This window comes from Miniopterus schreibersii, assembly GCF_964146895.1.
Source record: "Miniopterus schreibersii genome assembly, chromosome: 2".
NCBI lineage: Eukaryota > Metazoa > Chordata > Mammalia > Chiroptera > Miniopteridae > Miniopterus > Miniopterus schreibersii.
The window spans coordinates 78,658,841-78,682,736 of record NC_138102.1 but is presented as its reverse complement, the minus strand read 5'-3'; the positions used below and the strand labels follow the sequence as shown (position 1 = coordinate 78,682,736).

Here is a 23,896-nt window from a genome sequence, read left to right as displayed (position 1 = left end):
TTTTTAATTGAGTATATGATTATGAGCTAAAATTAAGTTTCTAAGTGCATGCATTTGAATTGGTAAAATAAATTTATATCAATCAATTTGTAGCAATAAGATGCAATTTGATGTGTTTTGGCAGCAGTTGAGGGGAAAATTGACAATATCAATAGTGGGGCAGGAAGGGGGCACCCACACAGGCAGCTGGGGTGGCATCCTGAGGAGAGGTGGGCAGTGAAGACAATTTCCAACACTGGAATACTGAGATAAATAGTAACAGTAGACATGACAAGGCAGCTGTGGGTGAGACATCTGGGATCCCCAAGGAAGAAAAACAAAACAGAGTGGGCAGTTTGGGTGTTTGGTTGGTAGCAACATCAGGAGCAAATTCTACTGATAATAACCTCAAGATAACTCACTGATTAAATTTCCAAGAATTAGTAATAGATTATCCCTGACTCTCAGAACCCTGTAAGGTTGGATTGCTATGTTTGGTTTGGTTTTGTCAGTTTTTGTTTTGTTAAATAGCACAAAAGGATTTACCACAAAAAGCAATGGTTCCTTGCTTTTCACTTCCCAGCCTCAGTTCTGCTTTGCACTTTTACCTTCCTGGGTTTTAATTCTGCTGATGCTCACACACTGTACAAATTTGATTGAGCTGTTATTTATAACATTACTTGTTGACTTGCAATGATAAAGATTCAGCTTACTTAATGTCAGCCCAGAACACACAATAATCACATCATTATTTTTAGTTCTATTGTTCGCTTTTGCAACTTTTATTTCCTTAAAACTTTTGGTTTTAAATCTCTCAAATACAGACAGCATCTCTTAGTTCTTCATTTTGTGAGAGGAGGATATTTGAGCTCTTACTTCTAGACTATCCACCTCCACTTCTATCTCCAAACTTTTTGTAAAGCTATACTGTTCTTCTTCCAGACCTGTGGGGGATTGGTTCTAGGACTCCCTCGGATACCAAATCCATGGATATTCAAGTTCTTTACATAAAATGGTGTAGAGCAGTGCACAGTCAGCCCTCCCATCCACAGATTCCCAAACTTGAGTAGAAAATACTTTTTTGTTTTGGGGTTTTTTTTAATCCATGGTTAGTTGAATCCACAGATGCAGAACTCACAGAGGGCCAACTATATTCTTGCTCTTAGATTTCCATGACAGAACATTTACATTTCATTCTGTAACCATAATTGTCTTCTATAGTTTGTCCTTAGGTCAGAGCCTAACGGACAGTAACCTATAGACAGCACTAACACTATGTTTATGAAAACTTCCTTTTGCAACAGAACCAGGAAGTGTTTCCTTCCCTGTAACTGTGTCACAACCCTGTGCTATTCAACTGCTCAGAATCACGATTGCTGGATTTTTTTTTCCTAGGGTTTCCTTTTCTTGTTGTAAAAGGAAACTGGTACCATCTTACCCATCCTATCAATTGTTTGGAATTCTGTTCCCCACTTTTGCTTTTTGTAGACCATTGATGTCCAATTCTAACTTGATTCATATTTGTATTGAGTCTTTTAAAAAATTTCTAGTTATTTTACTTATTTTCATGCATTTTTTTTTTGCCAATAGCATATCTTCAAGATCCTCCATCTCTATGTTCTATGAAATTCCTTTCTTTCCTGGAGGCCTATTCTGGCTCGAATATGAACTGATGGCTAAATCACCCACACAGCTGACATTCTTGGTCATACCTGTTTTCTAAGTCCCATGTCTTCCTTGTGTTACTCTGTTTTCTACTGATGGAGTACATGCTCAAATAACTTCTCAAGAAAAATGTATATAACAAGCTGAGTCTTTACAATGTCTTCAGTAATTTGTCACTAGTAATTTAACAAGCATAGGCTTCCCAGGTTGAAAATCATTCCCCCCTGAAGCTATTATACCACTTCCCCTAGCATAGCTAATAACAATCTAATGCCAACATGATTTTTGTTTCTTGTAGGAGTTTGTGTTGCCCCACCCCAAGAAAGCTCTTAGGATTTCTCTGTATAGCTTATTGTTCTAAAACTTCCAAGTGATGTGAGGCCTAGTCCACTGCACCTAATCACAGTTCAGAAGGCCCTTTTTAATTGAAAGCTCACATCTTTCATTCTGGAAATTTTCATTGTGTTAATGTCGTTTCTCCTTGGTTTTCTCTGATCTTTCTGGAATTCTTATTACTCTCTTATTAAACCCCTTTGGATTGATCTTCTGTACATGTATTTAATATTCTCATATTTTACATATTTTCGCTCCAAGTTTGAAAAGATTTTCTCTAATTTAGCTTGCAATCTATTAAACATTTCATTTCCAAGGGTCCTTTCCCATTTTCTGATTCTTTTTTTATAGCATCATATTCTTGTTTAATAAATGTAACATCATTTCATATTTTTTAGTGGTAATTAGTTTTGTAGAGTTCTTATATGACTTTTCTCAAATTTTCTGAATGATATGTTTCCTCTGGGGTCAGTTTTTCTCTGCTTATCTTTCTTCATCATACTACTGTAGCCTTTCTCAAATGTTTGGTGATTCTCAGTTGTCAGGCTGTTCTTAAAAATGAGACAGGAGAAAGGCTGACTAGAAATTCTAAGCACAGTGGAACTTACTGATTGGAAGGCTTCCATTTAAGGTGAATAGTCAGAGATCCAATCATTGTTCTAAGGCCTCTCAAATGCCACAATGTAGATGGCTTTGTGCTAGAATACCAATGACAACTCCAAATGCCCAAGTTTTCTCAGAAATATCCTTCAGTGTCTTCAGAGAAGTCCCATCTGGTCATTTGCTGGTTGGTTGATTTTGTTTTTGTCTGTGGTCGAACACCTAGTCGCAATAGGGGGTTGTTGGCAATGGAGTTGAGTAGTAGTGTTGGAGGATGACCATTTAATATATAGATCTTCACTGTCTTCGTCTTCTCTTCATTCCAGTAATCTAGAATCCCCAACCTCTGCAAGGTTCTACCATGAGGGAGATTCCCTCATCTTCTCTATGACCCTCCAAGCATATCCTGGGCTACAGCTTCTTCCACTCAGTGTTCTTCCATGCACTCTGTCTTACAGAAATTCATTTAAATCACTTATCCTTTTGTTTTCTAAACTGTTTTAGGTATTGTACCTTTTCTATAATTTTAATTGAGTCCTAGGAGGGAGAGGAAATAATTATGTATGCTCAAGTCCCCACCCTAAACCAATAGCAAGGGTAGAAATTATCTCATTTTACATCTGAAAAATGAAGACTCGTATGATTAAATGACTTGCCTAAGATCGCACAGCTAGAAAGAGAACTTTAGGTCCTTTTGTATAGCCCTCTTCCAGGGTTCAACTTGTATGCTTTTGACTGTGCCAAACTTTTTCTTTGTCCAAACCATGACTCAGCTGGTATGACCTGGAGGTCTTACATAATACTATAATACTGTAAGTTCCCATAATACTGTAAGATTTAAATACCATATCATTTGTGTATAGAAATGACTCAGAAACTGCACAGACTACAAACTGTGCAATGACGCTTTATAAGTTACAGATCTAGAATAAAATGAGAAATCATCAAAGTCATAAAGCAGCTGTTTTATATTTTGTGAGTCAGGATGGAGTGTACTAGAGTTTGAGGAGTGAAAATTTATAGGAAGGGCTGGATTATCATTCAGGTACTGGTGGCAAGGACTTGGCAAACTGAGTGCTCTCAGCTCTATCAAATCCACTTTAGAAACCACAATTGGGGAGAAACTGCCCAAAGAGGTGGTGCAGACTTCAGAGCAATCGAGTGAATGGAAGAGACTTGCTGGAAAGGCAGGGGACCCCATTCACTTGGATGCGACTCTCTCATATACATTCAATACCTAATAAGTGACTACTGTGTACAGATACTACAATAGGCTCCAGAGATACTTTCCCCTTCAGCCAGGGTAATATCCCCAAAAGGTGAGGCTTTCATTTTTGGGGACTTCTAGAAATTAAAATTCCACAAAATCTCTTAGGAACACATCCTATTCACAATGGTCTAAGATTTACAGAGTTAGAATTGTTCTAGTTCAACCACAAAAATAGTTTGAGGGTTTTTGAATAGTTTTTTATCCCACAGATCTTTATTGAGCTCCTACCTAATGACAACCACTGGGGCTAGGACCTAGGGACACATAGCACAGAATAGGAGATTATTTCTAATGAAGTTTAGCACTTACCCACCAAAGACAATGCTAAAGTGCCTACTTTTCTGTTTCTCAGAGGTGAAGCCAAATTAACTCAAAGAAATGTAGAGATTACCTCTTAGTATGAGCCACAGAACACTGAACTAGATCGACGGCAAATGCGTTGTTGCTGGTATTAGGTCACCATGATATTAGTTTAAATACATAAATATTGAAGAAGAACATAATTTAACAGAAAATCCTTCCGTTTACAGTGTTTCTCTTGACTCTTCACATCCCCTGTGGCTGTTTTGGTCTCAGTCTGGCATGTAGAGAAATTCACTACGAGGTCTGAAATAAGTATGTACCCTCTATCTTCAAAGGATGGCAACAAGCCTGTGAACTTGGAAGGAGAACAAAGCTTTCTGGTATGATAAACAAAGAAAATGGAAATTAAAAAGTCTGGTTTCCTCTTTTTTGTATCAGCACATACCAGCTGTCAGACACCACTGAATAATCTACTCCTCCTGTTCCTGAAAGGTAGACAGTCATTATTAGAGCACTGCCAAAAGGAAGTATGTTTTAATTTTCAATAATAATGACACAAATGAAGCGCTAATGCAACAAATAGAAGAGAAACTTTTAAAAATACAGTATTTGCATTTGTGATTTTTTTGTCCCATCTAATTCCACTCTCTCCAATGGTCCCCAAAATCTCGCCAGCAGGCTGACATCCTGATAAACATGAAGAGGAAGAAGGAAAACAGGCTAACAGGCAGGGTGGGTGTGGCAGCCAGAGAGGTCTTGGGGAACAATAAGGAAAGTGCAGCTACTCAAGTGTATGCAGATAAGGCTTCAGGTTCAAGGGCTGAAAGCAAGTACACCCTATTACAGAGTGCCCACATGGGGCCTGATGGCAGACTTCCAATGAAGGAGCCCAACCTTTAGGTCCTTTTGTGTAGCCCTCACTTCCAAACAAAGCAAGTTGCAAAACCAGTTCTAACATCAGGCAGCAGAAAGCTTCCTTTCTTTGGGAAAAGCTAGTAAAAGCATCTCTCTGTGCCTTCCTACTGCCAAAGGGCCAGCTTTCTCCTGAAGTTACTACTCTTAGAGACTTGCAAAGGCTGTGATGTCAGTGTGCAGAGTTTGGTAATTAGAGTAAACATGAGTCCATGTTCATCCAACCCTGCAGGAGTTAATTCCCCTCCTTGAGCCTCAGATTCTTCATCTGTAAAATGTGGGAGGCAAAACAAAAGTGATTCTAAATTTCTAAGACTTTTCTCTTTCCCTCTTTACTCTTTCTTCCAATTAAAAAAGATTAAGCTGTAAGAGCATAATCTAATCCCCCTGCTTTCCATATACCTGAGATTAATTCACATACTTTCTGATTAATATGATAAAGCTATCTTCAGAAACACACATATCCAGTTTCAGAATGACAGCCCCTGGGGTCTTGGCTGGTCCAGCAGCACAGTAAGCAAGCTGATGAAGGCAGGGTCCTGGACAGCACCCACTGCTGATGCTCTCTCAGGGGACAATACCTTCCTTTCCAAAATGTTTACTTTTTGCTCAGAGCAATGATGGATGTATGGATAGGTCTTCATTTGACTCACTACCTGAACAACTGGCCTCTTATGTTATTTCTCCAAAGCAGAATTAACTTCCATAATTTTGTGTCAAGTCACCAGAACTCTGTTGCATTTAAAAAAGTAAGATATCACCCAACTCTGGCCTGAAAGTTCTTCTGGAATATCTCACAGTATTACCATGTCTAGAGACCACTGTAGCCTCAGTAGCCTAGTACATACTAGTGAGAAGTGACTTAATTAGCCAAACATGAAACATGTTCAATACTGCCTCTGTTGGCATCAAATTCTTAAGTATTTATAACAATACATTATAATTCAGAGTTGTGTTAGCAAGTTCACTTTATTCCGGTCCTTATTAGAGTTGAGGCTCCCAAATTTGATTCAAGTTGGAAACTGTCGATGAAGTGTTCAAAGCATATCCTACTCACAAATCACATCTTGTCATCTTTCATATCCACGTGAGAGACCAAGCCCTATTTCACTCTTGTTTAAATTTTATTATTGTAGTTATTAGTAACAAACGAATAGAAACAGGATAACAAAGGGGAAAATTCAGGATAAATAACCTCCTCCTTATGAATTAGAATGCATGCACATACACATAACTTACTTCCTGCCCACATTCTATCCCACTGTACAAACAGTTATATGAAATAATCCACAGAACAATGTGAGCAGCTGATATCATGAGTCGGGCAAAGGACACCAGTTGTGTGAAGTCTCAAGCTGGCTTGGTCTAGATGACCAGCTTCTCCACACTAAGTGTACTTGTGGTTTCATCCTCTTCGTTTGACCCAAAATATCCTGGGAGGTCCAGCATCCTCTGCTCAGCCTCGGTGAGGCCAAATGACGTATTGTCATAGAAGGCAAACTCAGGCTGAGCCGGGAAGCTCTGACACCTGTCTTTTCTACATTGAGAAGGGCTCAGAGGACTCACCCTATGGTAGCTATCTTTAGGGGCAGTGGGTGAAGGCTGCTTCCTTGAGACACTCCTGTGACTGGGAGACGGTCCCCTCCGAGCTCTGGGAGGCTCCGTTCTCTCACCTCCTGCCACAAATCCTGTGGGGCGAAACCCTGGGTCTGGTTTCCTCATGGGCTGCCCAAAGGTGTAGGATTTAGGGAGAGAGCTTAATGGAGCACTGGTTCCACCGACTCCTTGGAAATGGTCCAGTTTCTCAGGAAACACAACAGCACCTCGACTCTGGGGCCTAAGTCTGTCTTCTGCCTGGTCCCAGGGCCGTGTCCTAGCACTGTAGGCCGGGGCCTGCCGTGGAGTCAGAGTGGACATGCTCCTCTCCCTGAACGGCCGGGCCTGCTTGGTTTCGTGAAAACTGGCAGTCCTCCTGAAATGAAAACTCCTGGGGTGGCTTCTCTCCGACAGCCCCCCTCGGCTGCCCATGTGCCTCATCTGTGACTTGCGGATGAGGGTCTGGCTGGGGCTTATGGCACAACTGGCCTGAGAGACAGGGACATCCAGCCGGGAGGAAGGCCTCTCCCCGGCATTGACTGCAGGCTGCTCCAGAAATGGGGATTTGATCCGGAACTTGTTTGCTGCAGCTTCTTCCGGGCTTTCCAGGTCAAGGGCCAGGTCTAAGGGTGCTGTGGAAGCAGCATCGATGGCGGTGTCTGTCAGGGGACTCTGAGACACATGGTACACTTTGGTGGTTTCAGTCAGGCCTTTCTTCTTCATCTCCTTCAACTGCTGCTGGGCAAGCCGGTAGCTAAACAGAGGGGGAATTATCTTCTGGGCGTTGGACTGGAAGCTCTCACTGCCAGAGGCCTCGTCGTCAGGGGTCACCGGCACACTCTGCCGGTAGGTCAGGGGGATGCCGATGTCCCCCCGGCTCCCCGAGGGCCCGTCACCCGCATCCGAGAAACTCCCACGCTGCTCGCTGAGCTCACAGATGTTCTCCTCGTCCGAGTTCTTCCGGAAGCTGGGGGAGTGGATGGAGTTGTGTCGGGCGGGGGTGCTGCACTTCGGGGGACGGCCAAACTTCCTCCACAACGTGATGAGGACAGTGGCAATGATGATGAACAAGCACAGGGAAATCCCAGTGACCGTCACAATGTTGTTGGACTTCACTGGACCCTGGGGCTGAAGAGGAGATGGACTGGATGGCTGGAAAGCTACAAAACAGGAAGAGCAAATGTATTCTCTAGAATTGTTTTCTCTGCGTGGTTTTAAGATCTCTGAGTGGCTTGCTCTAATTATGTGGCAGTTAAAGAAAGAAGTAACTAATCAAGAACGAGGATTTGTAGTCTTGACTATGTGTCTCTGCTGGCAACTTAAGCCAAACTAAAAAACAGAGACCCATAGAAGTGAGGTGTCCACATAAGCCACAATAAAGGTGGCTTGGGCTCACTGCTCCTGCTGACACTTGCCTCAAATTTTCTACAAAGAAGCTGCAGGAGGAAAGTTTCAAGGTAAAATGGAAGTGTTCACTTAAGGTACATGGGACATCTATAGTTAAGTGTACCTTTGAGGTAGGTGTACATTAGGAAATTCTTACAAGTGTAAAACTCAAAATACAAAATAATTTAGATTGTACCTAAATGAACACATCAAGAGAAATTCATACATGAAAATAAGACTTTTGACAATATTACTCGCTTTTCCTTTCTAATATCCAGGAGCTGTCTTTCTTAAGTGTTAAGCCTCTGCTTTCTCACTCCCATTCCTACCTTCTATGCGGCACTGGTTTTTCTTCTTCTTCCGTGCTCTCTCAAACTGACCTGTCCCACAGTCAGCAAAATGTTTCACCAAGACTCAGATACCATCTGAGGCTGCAGCCTGTACTGTCACTGAGATACCTGGGAACCTTAGACCAGCTTATGCCATCAGGCCTCACGTCTCTTTCCTCCTTGGTCACTGTCCACCATTCAAGTCCTTCCAGTCACCTGTCTGATCTCTTTTTTCCCATAGTCTTATTGCCACTGGCCCTGGACCTGGCCTCCCACTGCTCCCCTTTCCTTCCTATGGTACTTATGGGGTACCTGACAAACAAGCTCATCAACATCCAGAAACTTTCTTTTCTTTTTTTAGTATGTTTTTATTTATTTCAGAAAGAGAGGAAGGGAGAGGGAGAGAAACATCCCTGCTTGGGGATCAAGCCCGCAACCCAGGTATGTGCCCTGACAGGGAAAAGAACCAGGACCTCTTGATGCATGAGTAGACAACTCAACCACTGAGCCACACCAGCTGGGCAACATCTAGAACCTTTCCACCAGACAGTCCCTTCACCTCCTTGCCTTACCTGAGGGCTGGATGACCACAGGGCACAGCTTCTCCCCACACTGTCTTGGGGGGAAGCCTGACATACTTTATAAGCAAATAGGGCCAGAAACAGGTGTGTCCTCCCTCTTCTTTCTCATTGCCACTTTCAACCAACTCTTTCACCTCCATATGAAACTTCTACTCTTTCAATGCCCAAGCCATTCACTTAGATGACTCTCCTACTCCTCCCTAAATACTGTCAACTCCCAACCTTGCAGCAGCCTTCAGTTGCTAGGACCTGGGTCCCCATCTTCCTCACCATCCCATTGCTAGGACCATCTAGGCGACTTCAATATCCCTCCAACATATCATACCTTCCCACTGTCTGTAGCTGCTCCTCTTCTGAAATCTTACACTTCACAGCCCACTTTCTGGTTATGTTTCCCTCTCACTCACCTTCTGTCATTACACTGGTTATTCAAGCTCACTGCAACTTCTGATTCTGCATCCCCTCCACTTTCTCCCAATCTGCCAGCCACATCCTGGCCTCACTTCTCTCCCTATACCCATGATCCACCATTAAAACCATTCTCCTGCCAACAAACTCAACTCTCTGACCGCTAATACTGAGTTATACCCCTTTTCTTGCTCTGCAGCAGAAGCCCATCCTTAGGTAAACTCAAACATGTGAATTCTCAGTTGCTGCAGCCAGGCCCTGATGAATAAAATAACTCACCCATGAAAGCCAGTGCCTGTGTGCTGACAGTGCCCAACCTCGGCTGCCTACAGAGCCTTCCATGAGTTCCTAAGCAACTCTCTCTTCCAACATCTACAATACTGCTTCAAAGTTTCACTTTTCTCAATCCCCCTACCTAATCCTTCCTCAGCAGTCTGCTAGGTAACACAAAAACAGAAGCTATCGGGCAAGTGCACCCAAGCTTCTTCTACCACCCCCCCTACCATAAACCTACCAGCAACTGCACCTCTATTTACCTCTTTCTCTACAGAATCAGTAGAAGTGTCTTCCTGTAAAGGCAAGTATACCAAGTGCTCTCTAGGCCACCCTTCTCCAGGGTGATTGTCCCTCTGTACCAATTATCTCTAGCTCCTCTTGTATGCAGCTCCACAGAAACATGCTTAAGCTCTTCTCACTTTAAAAAGACCTCTCTGGAACCCTCTCACTACTGCCACAGCCATAGCTTGCTCCCTGTCTTCCTAGCCAAGCTTACAGAAAGAGAAGCCCACCTTTGCTAACTTACTACTTCCACATCATCACCTCTGGCTCCTGCAACCTGCCCCAGGGATTCCAGTGGTTTAAACGGCTTCTGTCAAGGTCATTAATGACCTAATAGCCAAATCCAAAGGAGTCCCTTCCTGATATTTCTTTTACTCTGCAGCACTGGGTGCTGTTTGATACTTCCTGTGACTTTTTTTTCTTTTCTTGGTTTCAATGATAACACTCGCTTATTTAATTTGGAGAGAAGAACATGAGCTTTGGAGCCAGGGAGGTCTAGACCTCATTCTGGCTCCACCAGCTTTGCTCTCTCTACCTATGTCCCACCAGCACTGTCAGCTCCACATGCCCAAGACTCACCATTCCCCCCCAGAGCCTGTGCCTCCTCCAGTACACCGGATCTCAAGGGAATAGCACAGTGCCACTGTCCATGCACTGGCCAGGACTAGAATCCTCAGTTTTATCCTGATTCTTCCCTCTGTCCTTGCCACATCCAGAGTCTGTGAATCTTTCCCTCCTCTGCATCCCCACTGTTGGTGCTTCATTTTCCACCTGGGTCACTAGAAAACTCTTAACAGACCTTGCTGCTGCCACTCCTGCCCATCCCAATTTGTACTCCACACTGCAGCAGAGAGACCCCTCTAAAATACATGTCCAAACCTTTAAGGCCTCTCAGGATCTGGCCCCTGACAACTTGTCCAGCCTTGTTTTTACCACTCCCTCCTGGTATACCATCCTCTAGCCACATTAAACTATTTTCAGTTCTCTGGGTCTCAATGGGCCATCTTCTTCCATCTTGCTTTCATCCCTGTGCTAAAATCCCCCTTCACACTTACTCCTGGGTAGTTCACCTGGGTAGCACTTACTTAGCTCTCAACCTTCAGTTCAAATATCACCTCCTCCAAGAACAGAGGTGTTCCCAGCATGGATTACCATCTGTGAAAGCTTCCATAGCAAGCTGTGGATACCTCTATCAGTGCAGGCTCTATACTGTACTATATATTATGCCTATTTATATGTCTGCTGAGCAACTGTATCATAAGCCCCTTCCAGACAGGGACATGTCTTATCTATATATTCCCAGCCCCAGTTACAGTAACTTGCACATAACTGGTACTCAATATATGAAAGATTAATCAATTCATTCATTATTTAAAATAGCAAAATGACTGAGACCCACCAGACGGAATGTGGGCACAATGGCAAGTGGCTCCTCCTCCTCTTGTGTTGAACAAGATGGACCAAATTAACATAGACTCAGACTTTGGCATGAAAACATCCTTTCAAAGCCAAACAAAACTCTAAAACTCTCAACCAAATTAAAATAGTTGAATGACGAAAGGCTTGTTTCCTGACTTATCACTCCTTTCATCTGCAGTGGCTGCTGAGGTCAGGGGGTAGCAGCATTGCTGTTGCACACTGAAGGCCTCTTCACTTAGCTGTTATCTGTGACCTGACTGGACCCCTTCAAAACTATAGCTGAAGAAAAGCCCAAAAGCTGCTGGCCTCACCCATCTCTGCCTCATCTAGTCTTTCCTCTTTCACCTGAAGTGTAGGAGATTTCCTGATGCTAAGTAGCCTGCGAACAGATCTCCATATTTCCAAGGAGTGGAAGTTAGGTTGAACAGGAAAAAGAGAACACTTGAAAGAAGTTATCATATTTACCCACATAAGCATTTATCTGAGGACCCCTTAGAGAAGCAGTAGGGGTGCCTGTAACACTTACCCTTTTAGCTAATTTATAATATACAAATTTCTAGTTCCCACCCCGTATTAAAGAGTTAAGATGCCAGAACATGAAATAACAGTACATATCCTCAAAAATGATTGCTAATTTCAGGTTGTTGATGTTTCTAGAAAGCTACACTGGCCTGTATATAAAGGCAAAGTATTCAAGATAGGTAGCTTAGTATGGGGTCAGATCTAGTTCCCTGCTTTCTAGCTATATGGATGGTCTTAGGAAGGTCACTTACCCTCTCTGTGCCACAAAGTCCGCATCTGTACATGAAGATAATGATGTACCTACTTCATGTGCACAAAGCACTTAGGAAAATGCCTGGTAAGCAGCAAGCTCTCAAGATCTGAGCCCAACATAATAATAATCCTTACCTTGTAGAGCTGTGAGCTTTAAGTGAGATGATGTATTTAAATTGCTGGCACATACTAAACGGTCAATAAATGGTTGATACTGTTGTCACTTCAACAATATCAAAGTGCAGTAAAGGCCAGTGGCAATTGATTTTAAATGAATTTGAGAATTATGGAACTCTAGGTAGAATATCTTAACACAACATGCCATACCATAATTCAAAGGAATAGGTGTATTTGAAGAAAGTTATACATAAGGAGGAAACTGTGAAAGTGAAGGGAATTTATAAAGAAAAGAACAGATAGAGAAGAGAGCTTTAGAAAGTGGTATGAGATGTAACTGGAGAAAGAACAGATTCAGATTCAGGATGTGGCCCAAGGCTTATGAAAAAAGAGGAGCAGACTCAGGGCTGGGAAAAGAGCCCGGGTCTGAAGCTGTAATATAGAAGACACAGAGGAGAACATCCTTAGGATACAAGCATAAAGGAAAGAAGGATGGTAGAACTGGCTACAAGACAAGAGAGCAAGAATGATTTTCCAAGGTCACAGACCTGGACACTAACCAAGGTGTTGCCAGGTGCCTATAGTTTTGGCTAAAAGGTACCCTGAGATCCAAGCACAGAAAAACATCTAACTTCTCCAGATGAGAATGGGACAAGGAAGTACGGTTTTCTAACCTGGAATTGGAAAGTGGGAAAAGTCAGAGCTTAAGAGGATTTTATCTAAAGGTGAAGACCAGAGCAAAGGCCAGCCAACTAAATAGGTGACTGGTTATGTATTAGAAGGTAGAATGGTGTGTGGGAAGAACTAGGATTCTTTATTACTGTAACTTGTGGCAAATGAATGGGATTCTGCTCCATAAACTAAAGCAAACCTAACTGAGCAATGTGAGCATCACATCTAGAGTCAATTCACATCAAATTCTCCTTGAGCCTTCAAGGTGCTTAGAGGATGAAAGGCAAGAACTCTCCCCACCTTCTCCTCCTAGGGCTGCTAAAGAATAAATATAGGGCCATCCAGGGGATAAGCCTTGCCCCATTATGACAAACAATGGTCTATGTGGTCCCATGGAGCTTCTCTGGGATAATGGGCAGAAAAAAAATTTAATGTTTTCCCACAATTTTGGTGAGGAAAAGTAAAGGATGGAGAAATAAAACAAAAGTAATAACATAACAAAAATCTTGGGGGAAAATGATCACCTCTCCCATTTTTGTATTTTTAAAAATAATTTAATATGTCTGAATCTTTAATTTAGATAAATTTCCTTGTCATTTCTCTATCTTCTACAGTGTTAAGTCCCCTATCATCTCACTGAACACAGTCAATGACACATTAATGAGTACAGGGTCAGTACAGCCAACAGCAATAACAGAATTTTATAAGTCGATTCCTAAACTCAGACTAGTCATTTTCAGGCAGGCGTTGCCTCAACAATCTCTCTGGGAGAGACTCCCAAAGGAAGAAGAATACCTACCAGCACACTCCTCCAGGGAACACCGGGAGGTCTCCGAGGACATTCCAGGGCAGCCAGGTCTGGAGGGGAAGGAAGTCAGGCACAGGCGGCGACGCTCTCTGACACCATCCCCACATGTGGCACTACACTGGCTCCACGGCTGCCACAGTCCCCAAGTTTCTGCAAGGACATTAGCCATGCTTTTAATGCTAGTTCATTTGAGAATCAGAATTTAATTGCACCCAAATGAAGCAGCAAAACTCAAATCTTGGGCCTTGAAAAGTCAGTAAATAAAAACATTCTCAAAATGTAGAAAGCTGCAAAGGGTGTTGTTGCTCCTACTCTTAAAACAAAGGAAGGCTGTATAAACTACAAGACATTAACCTTTCTAGAACCTATCGGAGAGCTAAAGTTACAGGGCAGCCAAATGGCCTGAAATATAAGGAAAGACAGCTCCTCTAAGAAAAGGCAGGATACAAACATTGCTTCCTGGGGAAGGTGCCAAATTCATACAAGCTGGTGAGGAGAAGTCATTAAAAATGTAATGAACTGCCTAATTGGGGCTAGCATGAAAACACAGAACCCCTGGGAGCTACATACTCAAGGGGTTTTGTACCCACTTGCAGGCCACAGATCTCACCAGATGCTCACAAGAAGGACTGAGGGGAGGTGCAAAAGCAGGGAAAGCCTCCCTCTCTAGGTAGAGGCCTGAGGAGGGAAAGGGCAGCACTGTGGGAAATACTCAAACCTTACCTAGATCCTCCTCCCCATTTGCTCTGTTAACAAAAGCCTCAACCACTGGGGACAAGGCAGAAAACCCTATGACTCTAAGAGTACCCAGTGTTGCTAGGAAATAAAAAAAGAAGAAAACCCCTCATTCTTGGATAGGAGCAGAAAATATCTGGGGCCCAGATTGTTAGAGGGCTTCTACCACTAGGGAGGGGCAGGATCATTAAGAAGGCCGCATCACTGAGACTCAGGGGCACAGTACTTGCCTAAGACTAAGACTGACCTGGCACAAGGATAGGCTCTCCCACCCCTATAGCTCACTCCCAACCCTGCATCATATCAGCAATTACCAAATATCAAATAATACAAACCTACTATTGCAGCAGGGGTAATAGTGACAGGTGAAAACCTCTCTGATATGCAGACTCAAGCCTAAAGCTGAGGGTACAACAAAAATATGGAGTAAAATCCTTTGGCAACCCAAATCCTACTCTGGACACAAAAGTAACATTAGAAAATTTTGAACTCTGTTATGCACTGAAGGTAGCCATAGCAACAGCAAAACCCAAACAGCTCAATTCCTTACTAGATTGACCTTATCCCAATATCAAAGGTCTGCAAAAACAGGGCATGCCCATTTCTAGGCAAATACCATTTATCGGTGTCTACAGTTCTAAGTAAGATGTCCAACTTTCAACCAAAAATTATGAAACACACAGAGAAACAAGAAAAAACAATAAACTAGCAAGAGACAAAGTAATCAAGAGAATAATACTCAGATGTGACCCTGATATTGGAACTATCAAAGAGAAAAGTTAAGATAACTATGATTAATATGTTAAAGATTTTAGTGGAAAAGGTGAACAAGGAACATGAATAGATGAAAAATTTCATCAGAGTGTTGTACACTAAAAAGAGTCAAACAGAAAGCTAGAAATGAAAACCATGGTAACAAAGACGGGATGCCTCCTCCAGCCCTGGCTGGTGTGGCTCAGTGGTTAGAGAGTCAGGCTGCGCAACGAAGGGTGGCGGGTTCAGTTCCTGGTCAAGGGCATGTACCTGGGTTGCAGGTTTAATCCCTGGCCTCAGTTTGGGAGACAACCAATTGATGTGTCCCTCTCACATTGACGTTTCTCTCTCTCCCCTCCCTCCCTTCCACTCTCTAAAAATCAATGGAGCCCTGGCCAGTTTTGCTCAGTGGTTAGAGCATCGGTCCAAGGAGTGAAGGGTCCTGGGTTCAATTCCAGCCAAGGGCACGTACCTCAGTTGCAGGTTTGATCCCCGGCCTCAGTTTGGGAGGCAACCAATTGATGTGTCTCTCTCACATCAATGTTTCTCTCTCTCTCCTTTCCACTCTCTCTGAAAAGCAATGGAAAAAATATCCTCAGGTGAGGATTAAAATAAATAAATAAATAAAAATCAATAGAAAAAATATCCTCGGGTGAGGATTAACAACAACAAAAAGAATGTCTCCTACAGGCTCATCAGTAGACTCAGCGCAGATGAGGAAAAAAACAATGAGTCTGAATATAGCTCAATAGAAATCACTCAAACTGAAACACAAAGAGGAAAAAATGAGTGAGTAAGACAGAATAGAATACCTAAAAGCTGTGGGACAATATCAAATAGTCTCTTACACTTGTAATTTGAATCCCAGAAGAAACAAAAATAGAATAATGTCCAAAAATTCTTCAAAATTAATTAAGGACACCAAACTACATCCAAGACACTCGGAAAATAGCAAGCAATATACATTTTAAAAAGCAAATAAAAAACTTGGACATGCTATATTCAAACTGCTAAAAAACAAACAGAAAACTTTGTGGCAGAAGGTTAGGGGAAAGATGGAAATACATCACATACAGCAGAATAAAGATGAGAATAACAGCAGACTTCTCGTCATGCAAGGAGAGATAATGGAGTGATATCTCTAAAGTTCTGAAAGAAAAACATGAGCAACCCAGAACTCCATATTCAGTGAAAATATCTTTCAAAAATAAAGGAGAAATAAAGGCCTTTTCAGACAAAAACTGAGAATTAATTAGCGTATCTTCCCTACAAGAAATGTTAGAAAATCCTTTAGGAAGGGTTCTGGTCAAGATGGCGGAGTAGGTGAATGCTGTACTCACCTCCTTCCATGACCACACCAAAATTACAACTAAATTATGGAATAATCAACCTGGATAACCAGAACAAAAGTCCTATAACTAAGGATATAAAGAAGAAGCCATGTCAAGACTGGTAGGAAGGGTGGAGACACAAAACAGGCTGGCCACACACCCAAGTGCAGTGGTTAAGAATCTGAAGAAATATCTCAGCTGCAGAGGTCCCCCCTGAGGAGCAAGGAGTTTCAACCATCTGCTGGGCTCCCCAGCCCAGAACACCAGTGCCAGGAGGAAAAGCCCATATAACATCTGGCTGTGAAAATCAGCAGAGATTCCTCCATCCTTCCCAGTGAAATGGAAGGCCGCTGGAAACCCAGGTGTCCTCTTAAAGGGTCAACACAAAAACTCTCACTCACAGGCACTCACCTTGGGTATGGGCAGAGGGAGAGTGGCTTGGTGGGCACTAGAGACATATAGGGGGAGACTGAGTTGTGTGGCTTCCATGCAAGGGGGGTGGAGGGACTGCCACCATTGTTGCTATATTGAACCCTTCTTCCACATGGCTAACAGGGACCATATCTCCCATGTTGAGCCCTTCTGCCGGACCAAATCTGAATATGCACTGGCCTACTGAACCCTGCTAGCTCTACCCTGATGACTTGCAGAGACCTCATCCCACCCAAATCGCCCACAGGTCAAGGCTCTTTTGTACAACCAGCCTGGGTCTGAGTTGCTATCTTCCATTTAAAAAAAAAAAAAAAGGCAAAGCAAAATAATACAAAAAACCTCTGGTCAAGCTTCGGGGCTGCCAGAGACATACAGGGAAAAATTGAATTGTATGGCTTCAGGGCAAAGGCTGGAGGGACACCACCACTGTCCCTGTGTTAAGCTCTCCCCCACATAGCCATATTGTTACCCTAGACAGTCAGTTGGAATGTGAGCAGCCAGCAGCATTGTGAGCATGGGCCAGGCTGGCAACTTCAGAGAGGCAGGCCACATAGGGGCTGCACAGAGGACACAGGCACACTGGGATCCAGGGGTGTCCCACAGACTCCAAATGGCTCTGCTGGCTATGCAGAGCACCATGTCCAGCATTGGGGGATGGGCTAAAGGCTGCTGCATCTCCAGACTTCCTGATGGCAGGTCCTGCAGCCACCACCCTCCCCACTGACTCTGCTACCATGATAGTCTGGGAGAACTGGGGAGTCTCCCACATTGCCCAAGATGGTGCAGGAGGAGGTTCTTACACTGAGCATGCCAAAAGCTAGAAAGATGAATGGATAGGGCCTGAGCATGCCAAAAGCTAGCAAGATAATTAGGTAGGAAAAAAGCCTTCCCCTCCCTAGCCCTGTAAGAACCATGGGCTTGAACAGGAAGGGGAATGGTGTTTGAGACAGGAGTCTACCATTCTCCCAGGTCATGGCACCTGAATAAACCGATTTCCTTTTGTACCAGTACCTGTCTCCCTAGTTTAGCTTGTGTGTGGCAGGTAGCCAAACCTGTGTTTTGGTTAAAAAAACTTGATTCTGCATTAGTCTAATGAACTCCACTAGCTCTACCCTGATGACTCCCTGAGAGCAGGCTAACCCAATTCATGTTCTGCCCAAGGCTCTTTCAGTAGCTAAGCCTTATGGGCAGCTTAGAGGCTGAGGCAAGTTTCAAGATGCCTTGAACCTTTTACTGGTCTGCCCCAGGCCCAATACTGGTGTTAGCCGGCCTTAGTCTGCACTGTTGGTCCCTCTCATATGCATCCAGGCCCAGCACAGGCAGCTACTAACTGCAATCACTTTATAACACCTAACAGGTAGCCCCAGGACCTGCACTAGAGACCCTCCCAAGAGGCCCCAGAACACATCCAGTGGCCAGTTTCAGACCACAACAGAACACTACCTGATTTGTTCAACAAGTGGCACACCTGAAAGGGAGCTCTCAGCAGGCACAAGACCCTGCTGGGGTGAAACATGCTCTGTGAAGTCAGCTCCAACACAGCAGATCATATACTGTGGTGGTGGCCAACCCTCACAGCCAGTCAGCCTAAGGCTCAATCCCACTCACAGATGCACCAACAGCAATCAAAGCTCAACTACAATAGGAGGTTACACATAACCCACACAAGGGACATTCCTGGAGTGCCTGGCTAAGGTGATCAGAAAAACTGTGCCACTGGGCACCACAGGACACCTACTACATAAAGCTATACTGCAAGACTGGGAAACACAGAAGATCTACTTAATACACAGAAACAAACACAGAGAAGCAGTCGAAATGAGGAGAAAAATAAACATGTCCCAAATGAGAAAAGAGGAGAAATATCCAGAAAGAACTAAATGAAATGAAGAAGTCTACCAGATACAGAAATCAAAACACTGGTTATACCCAAAACACTAACTGGAAAGAATATATAGACACACCTAAGTTCATCATAGAATTATTTACAATAGCCAAGATATGGAAGCAAATAAGTGCCCATCAATAGATGATTAAATAAAGCAGTGCTATATATACCAATGGAATATTACTTAAACATAAAAAAGAATGAAATCTTGTCTGATTTCAGCACAGATGGACCTACATGGTATTATGCGAAGGGAAATCAGTCAGTCAGGGAAAGACAAATACCATATGATTGCACTTATATGTGGAATCTAAAAAACAAAATAAATGAATGGACAAACTAAAAAACAGAATTATGGATGATGTCATAGGGCACTGGTTTCAGGGGATTGGGTGAAAAAGGTGAAGAGATTAAATAAAAATTGGTAGTTACAAAATACTCATGAGGATGTAAATACAGCATAGGGAATATTGTCAATAATACTGTTAATAACTACATATGAAGCCAGGTGGGTACCAGAAATATCAGGGGGAATACTTTGTAAAGTATTTGATTATCTAACCACTATGCTATATATCTGAAAATAATACAAAAATAATACTGAATGCTTACTGTAATTGAAAAAAAAAAAAAGATACACTGGAAAAGAAACACTGGTTATAAGGATGCTCAAGAAACTTACAACTGCAACAAAGAAATAGTAAACATTAAAAAAATCATAAAAACCATAAAAAAGAACCAGTCATAACTGAAATGAAGAATACCCTAGAAGGAATCAATAGCAGATTAGATGAAGCAGAGGATCAAACAAGCAACCTAGAAGACAAGGTAGCAGAAAACACATTCAGAATAGCAAAAAATATTTTTTTTAATAAGGAGAGTTTAAGGAACCTCTGGGACAACATGAAACATAACAACATTCACATCATAGGGGTATTAGAAGAAGACAGAGAGCAAGTGATTGAGAACCTATTTGAATAAATAATGACTGAAAATTTTCCTAACCTGGCAAAGGAAATAGACATACTAGTACAGGAAGCACAGAGAGTATCAACCAAGATGAACCCAGAGGCCCGCACCAAAACACATCATAATTAAAATGGCAAAGGTTAAAGACAAATAAAGAAATCTTAAAAGCAGAAATAGAGACAGTTAGTTACCTACAAGGGAGCTCCCATAAAACTGTCAGCTGATTTCTTCAACAGAAACTTTTCAGGCCAGAGAGACTGGCATGAAATATTCAAAGTGATGAAAAAGCAAAGACCTACACTGGGGGTAAGAGGTTGCCCACACCCCAGCACTCAGAGATGAGGGGACCAATTAAGGGCCCCACGAGCGGGCACATGGGCTCTCCTGAAGCCTCCACATTTTCCCGTATAAACCAAAACATTAAAATAAAGGAAAAAAAAGCAAAGACCTACAACCAAGATTACTCTACCCAGCATGATTATCATTTAAAACCGAAGGAGAGATCAAGAGCTTCTCAGACAAGAAAAAGCTAAAGAAGTTCACCACAACCAAACCAGTATTACAAAAAATGTTAAAGGGACTTCTTTAGGAAGAAGGGGGGGGAAGGAAACATAAATATGAATAATAAAATGGTAATAATTATGACCCATAATAATCACTTTAAATGTAAATAGATTAAATGCTCCAATTAAAAGACATAGGGTAGATGAATGGATAATAAAATTAAGACTCATACATATGCTATATACAAGAGACCCAGTCCAGATTGAAAGACATACATACAGACTGAAAGTAAAGGGATGAAAAAGATATTTAATGGAAATGGAAACAAAAATGCTGGGGGGGAGGGGGGAGGGAAATACTTATATCAGACAAAATAAAGCTATAAGACGATTCAAAGAAGGTCATTACATAATGACAAAGGAATCAACCCAACAAGAATATATAACCCTTGTAAACATTTATGCACCCAACACAGGAGCACCTAAATATATAAAGTAAATATTCATGAGCATAAAGGGAGAGATTGATAGAAGTACAGTCATAGTACAGAGATTGTGAGATTGGGTTAAAAAAGTATGACCCAACTATATGCTATTTAAAAGAAACTCACTTTAAATATAAATACATAAATAGGTTTAAAGTAAAAGAATGGAAAAAATTATACCTTATGAACATTAATCAAAAGAAAACTGTATTTGTACACAACAGACACTTCTTTCAAGAAGACACACAAATGGCCAACAGATACATGAAAAGATGCTCGACCTCACTAGCTATTAGGGAAATGCAAATCAAAACTACAATGAGATACCACCTCACATCTGTTAAAATGGATATTATCCACAAGACAAGTAATAACAAATGTTGGAGAGGTTGTGGAGAAAAAGGAATCCTCATTCATTGCTGGTGGGAATGTAAACTGGTACAGCCACTGTGGAAAACAGTATGGAGGTTCCTCAAAAAATTAAGAATAGAGTGACTATATGACCCAGCAATCCTTCTTCTGGGTATCTACCTGAAAATTTTGAAAACACTTACTTTCAAGGATATATGCACCACTATGTTCACTGCAGTATTCACAGTGTCCAAGACATGGAAACAACCAAAGTGTCCTGAGATAGATGATTGGATAAAGAACACGTGGTACATATATACAACGGAATACTACTCAGCCACAAGAAAAGATGAAATACTGACATTTGTGACAACACAGATGGATCTTGAAAATATCATGCTAAGCAAAATTAGTCAGAAAAAGATCAGAACCATATGATTTCACTTATATGTGGGATATAAAACTGAAACCCATAGAAACAGACAACAGTATGGTGGTTTACAGAGGGAAGGGGGATGAGGGATAGTAAATGGTAAAGGGGGGCCAAATACATGGTGACAGATTATTTGACTTTGGGTAGTGGGCACACAATGCAATATGCAGATGATGTATTACAGAACTGTACAATTGAAAGCTACATAATTTTATTAACTGAAGTCTCCCCAATAAACTTAATTTTAAAAAGATTTTAGGAAATAAAATAACTGGAGTGGACATATTAATATCAGGCAAAATAGATTTCAGAACAAGGAATATCATCAGCGATAAAGAGGGACATTACATAATGATAAAAGGGTCAACTCAGCAAGGAGCTTTAAGCTTTAACAACCCTAAATGGTAATATACCAAACACCAGAGCTTTAAAATACACACAAAACACTCCCAGAACAGTTATTATTGACTGATAAATGCAAACTTCTCTCCCAAGTACATATGCAATCACTGCCACAGAGAATAACTGACTAGTCCCCTATAAAGAATTACCCTAAGTCCCTTTTTTATCAGCACCCACCCAACCTTAAGACCCAGTAGGCCTAGCCAACTAGTCATGCCAACACTAGACTCCAAAACATTCTCTGCATAAAGACCTCTCTTCCTTTCTGAGCAAAATCTCACAATGTAGTAAAAGGTACACAAAGCACTACAAAAACAAGGAGAGCGTGTAAGGCAGATACATTCTCAGGTGAGTCAAGTGGTGCAATTTTCAGAATGAGTCATGGAATACGGGTTCTTTACAACAATTAAGTCTCTTAGACTTACGAAAGAGGAGGAACATTACAAATCAGTATCCTGGACCAACATAAACTGAGGTGTGGTAATTATGTTCCATCCAGAGGTTCAGTTGAACACAATATTGGTTCTGTGCCTCCCAAATCATACTGCAGCTCCTCAAATGGCACAACAATGAGCTGGCTTTGTCCTCAAGCTTCAGAGCTATTCGGACACTAAGCTCCCAACACTTCCAAAGCTTTGGGAATCTGATAGTAAAGCCTCTCAAGTTAAAATACTGTGATTTATTTTTTAAATCTGAGAATTCCACTACTGTGAAATCTAAATTGAAAAATAAGTCAATGTATAGTTTATCCTTCTCGTGCTCACATTTCAGACCACAAAAAGTAGACATAGAAAAGCTAAGTCCTTTTGTTATTCTTACCTCTTCGATACCTTATATAAATAATTTATTTAAATACATAAAGTCATCTGTCAAACTAAAAACAAAAATTCCATTAGTGGGGGCCAGAAAATAACAACAACAAAGTTTTGAGAAAAGTATGAATCTTAATGTCAAAAATCTCATTTTGAAATGTTTTGTCTTTTTCCCTTGGCTTGGAGGAAAATCAACAATAAAAAAATAAATACTTAAGCTAAATTTTATGTCTTCTTATTTCTAAACCAAATTACTCAAACAGGAAACCACTAGAATAAAGCAGTAACAAATTTAATCAGGCAATTTTTTAAAATGCCTTAAGTAACTCTACCTGTTCTCTAAAGATTTCTAATAACTTTAAGGAAAATACTTGGCAAAATGGGAACTCATTAGATAACTATAGTTGATGTATTAGAAATGAAAAGCAAGATGACCAATATTCCAAAAGTCTTACTTCATGAATGAAAGGCAGTTTTGTTTTGTCCATACATGTGCTCGCACTACATAACAAACCTGTTCAGTCAGGACAAATGCCCTTCCGGCCACTCTAGAGAATATTAATTCTAAATGAGGAAGATTTGTCTGGAATAGGGAAAGGGAGATTTGTTTCTAGCCCCAAGACTATCTGAAGTAATACAGCCCTCTGAAATATTCATATCTGCAAGACATTTTGCTCAGGAGACGAAGGTAACTAAACAAAAAATACTTATAGAAGAATGAGTAGCTAGGAGCAAAGGCACCTGGATAAGCAGTTCAGACCTTCCATGCAGGCTCACTCATGTTGGACTATCATGCTTCTGCCTGGGCCAGTGAACTCCAAAGTGAGTTATATGTCTTTAAAAGTGGCGAATAGTCCCGCCGGGCATGGCTCAGCGGTTGAGCATCGACCTAGGATCCAGGCCATCGGGATTCGTATTCCCGGTCAGGGCACATGCCCGGGTTGTGGGCTCGATCAATGACTCTCTCATCATTGATGTTTCTATCTCTGTCTCTCCCTCTCCTTTCCTCTCTCTGAAATCAATAAAGATATATTAAAAAAAAAAAAAAGTTTTATAAAAGTGGTGAATAGCACAAGATGAACCAGCAAAGTG

The 23,896-nt window shown here is 41.7% G+C and overlaps 1 protein-coding gene across 6 annotated transcripts in view; it reads right to left on the bottom strand.

Moving 5' to 3' along the window:
* Nucleotides 1-4,047: 4,047 nt before the first annotated feature.
* The window catches only part of THSD1 (thrombospondin type 1 domain containing 1), a 32,034-nt gene continuing 12,185 nt past the window's right edge, over nucleotides 4,048-23,896 (bottom strand). For 4 of the 6 annotated variants that reach the window (XM_081128970.1, XM_081128971.1, XM_081128973.1 and 1 more), the window contains exons 4-5: nucleotides 13,702-13,860; nucleotides 6,014-7,818 (exon numbers count right to left, since the gene is read on the bottom strand). In XM_081128970.1, the coding sequence (XP_080985096.1) occupies nucleotides 6,428-7,818; nucleotides 13,702-13,860 (1,550 nt within the window). In that variant the 3' untranslated portion in view covers nucleotides 6,014-6,427. Of the gene's footprint in view, nucleotides 7,819-13,701; nucleotides 13,861-23,896 lie in introns of all 6 variants that reach the window. The other 2 variants (XM_081128974.1, XM_081128975.1) reach the window with 2 other exon arrangements.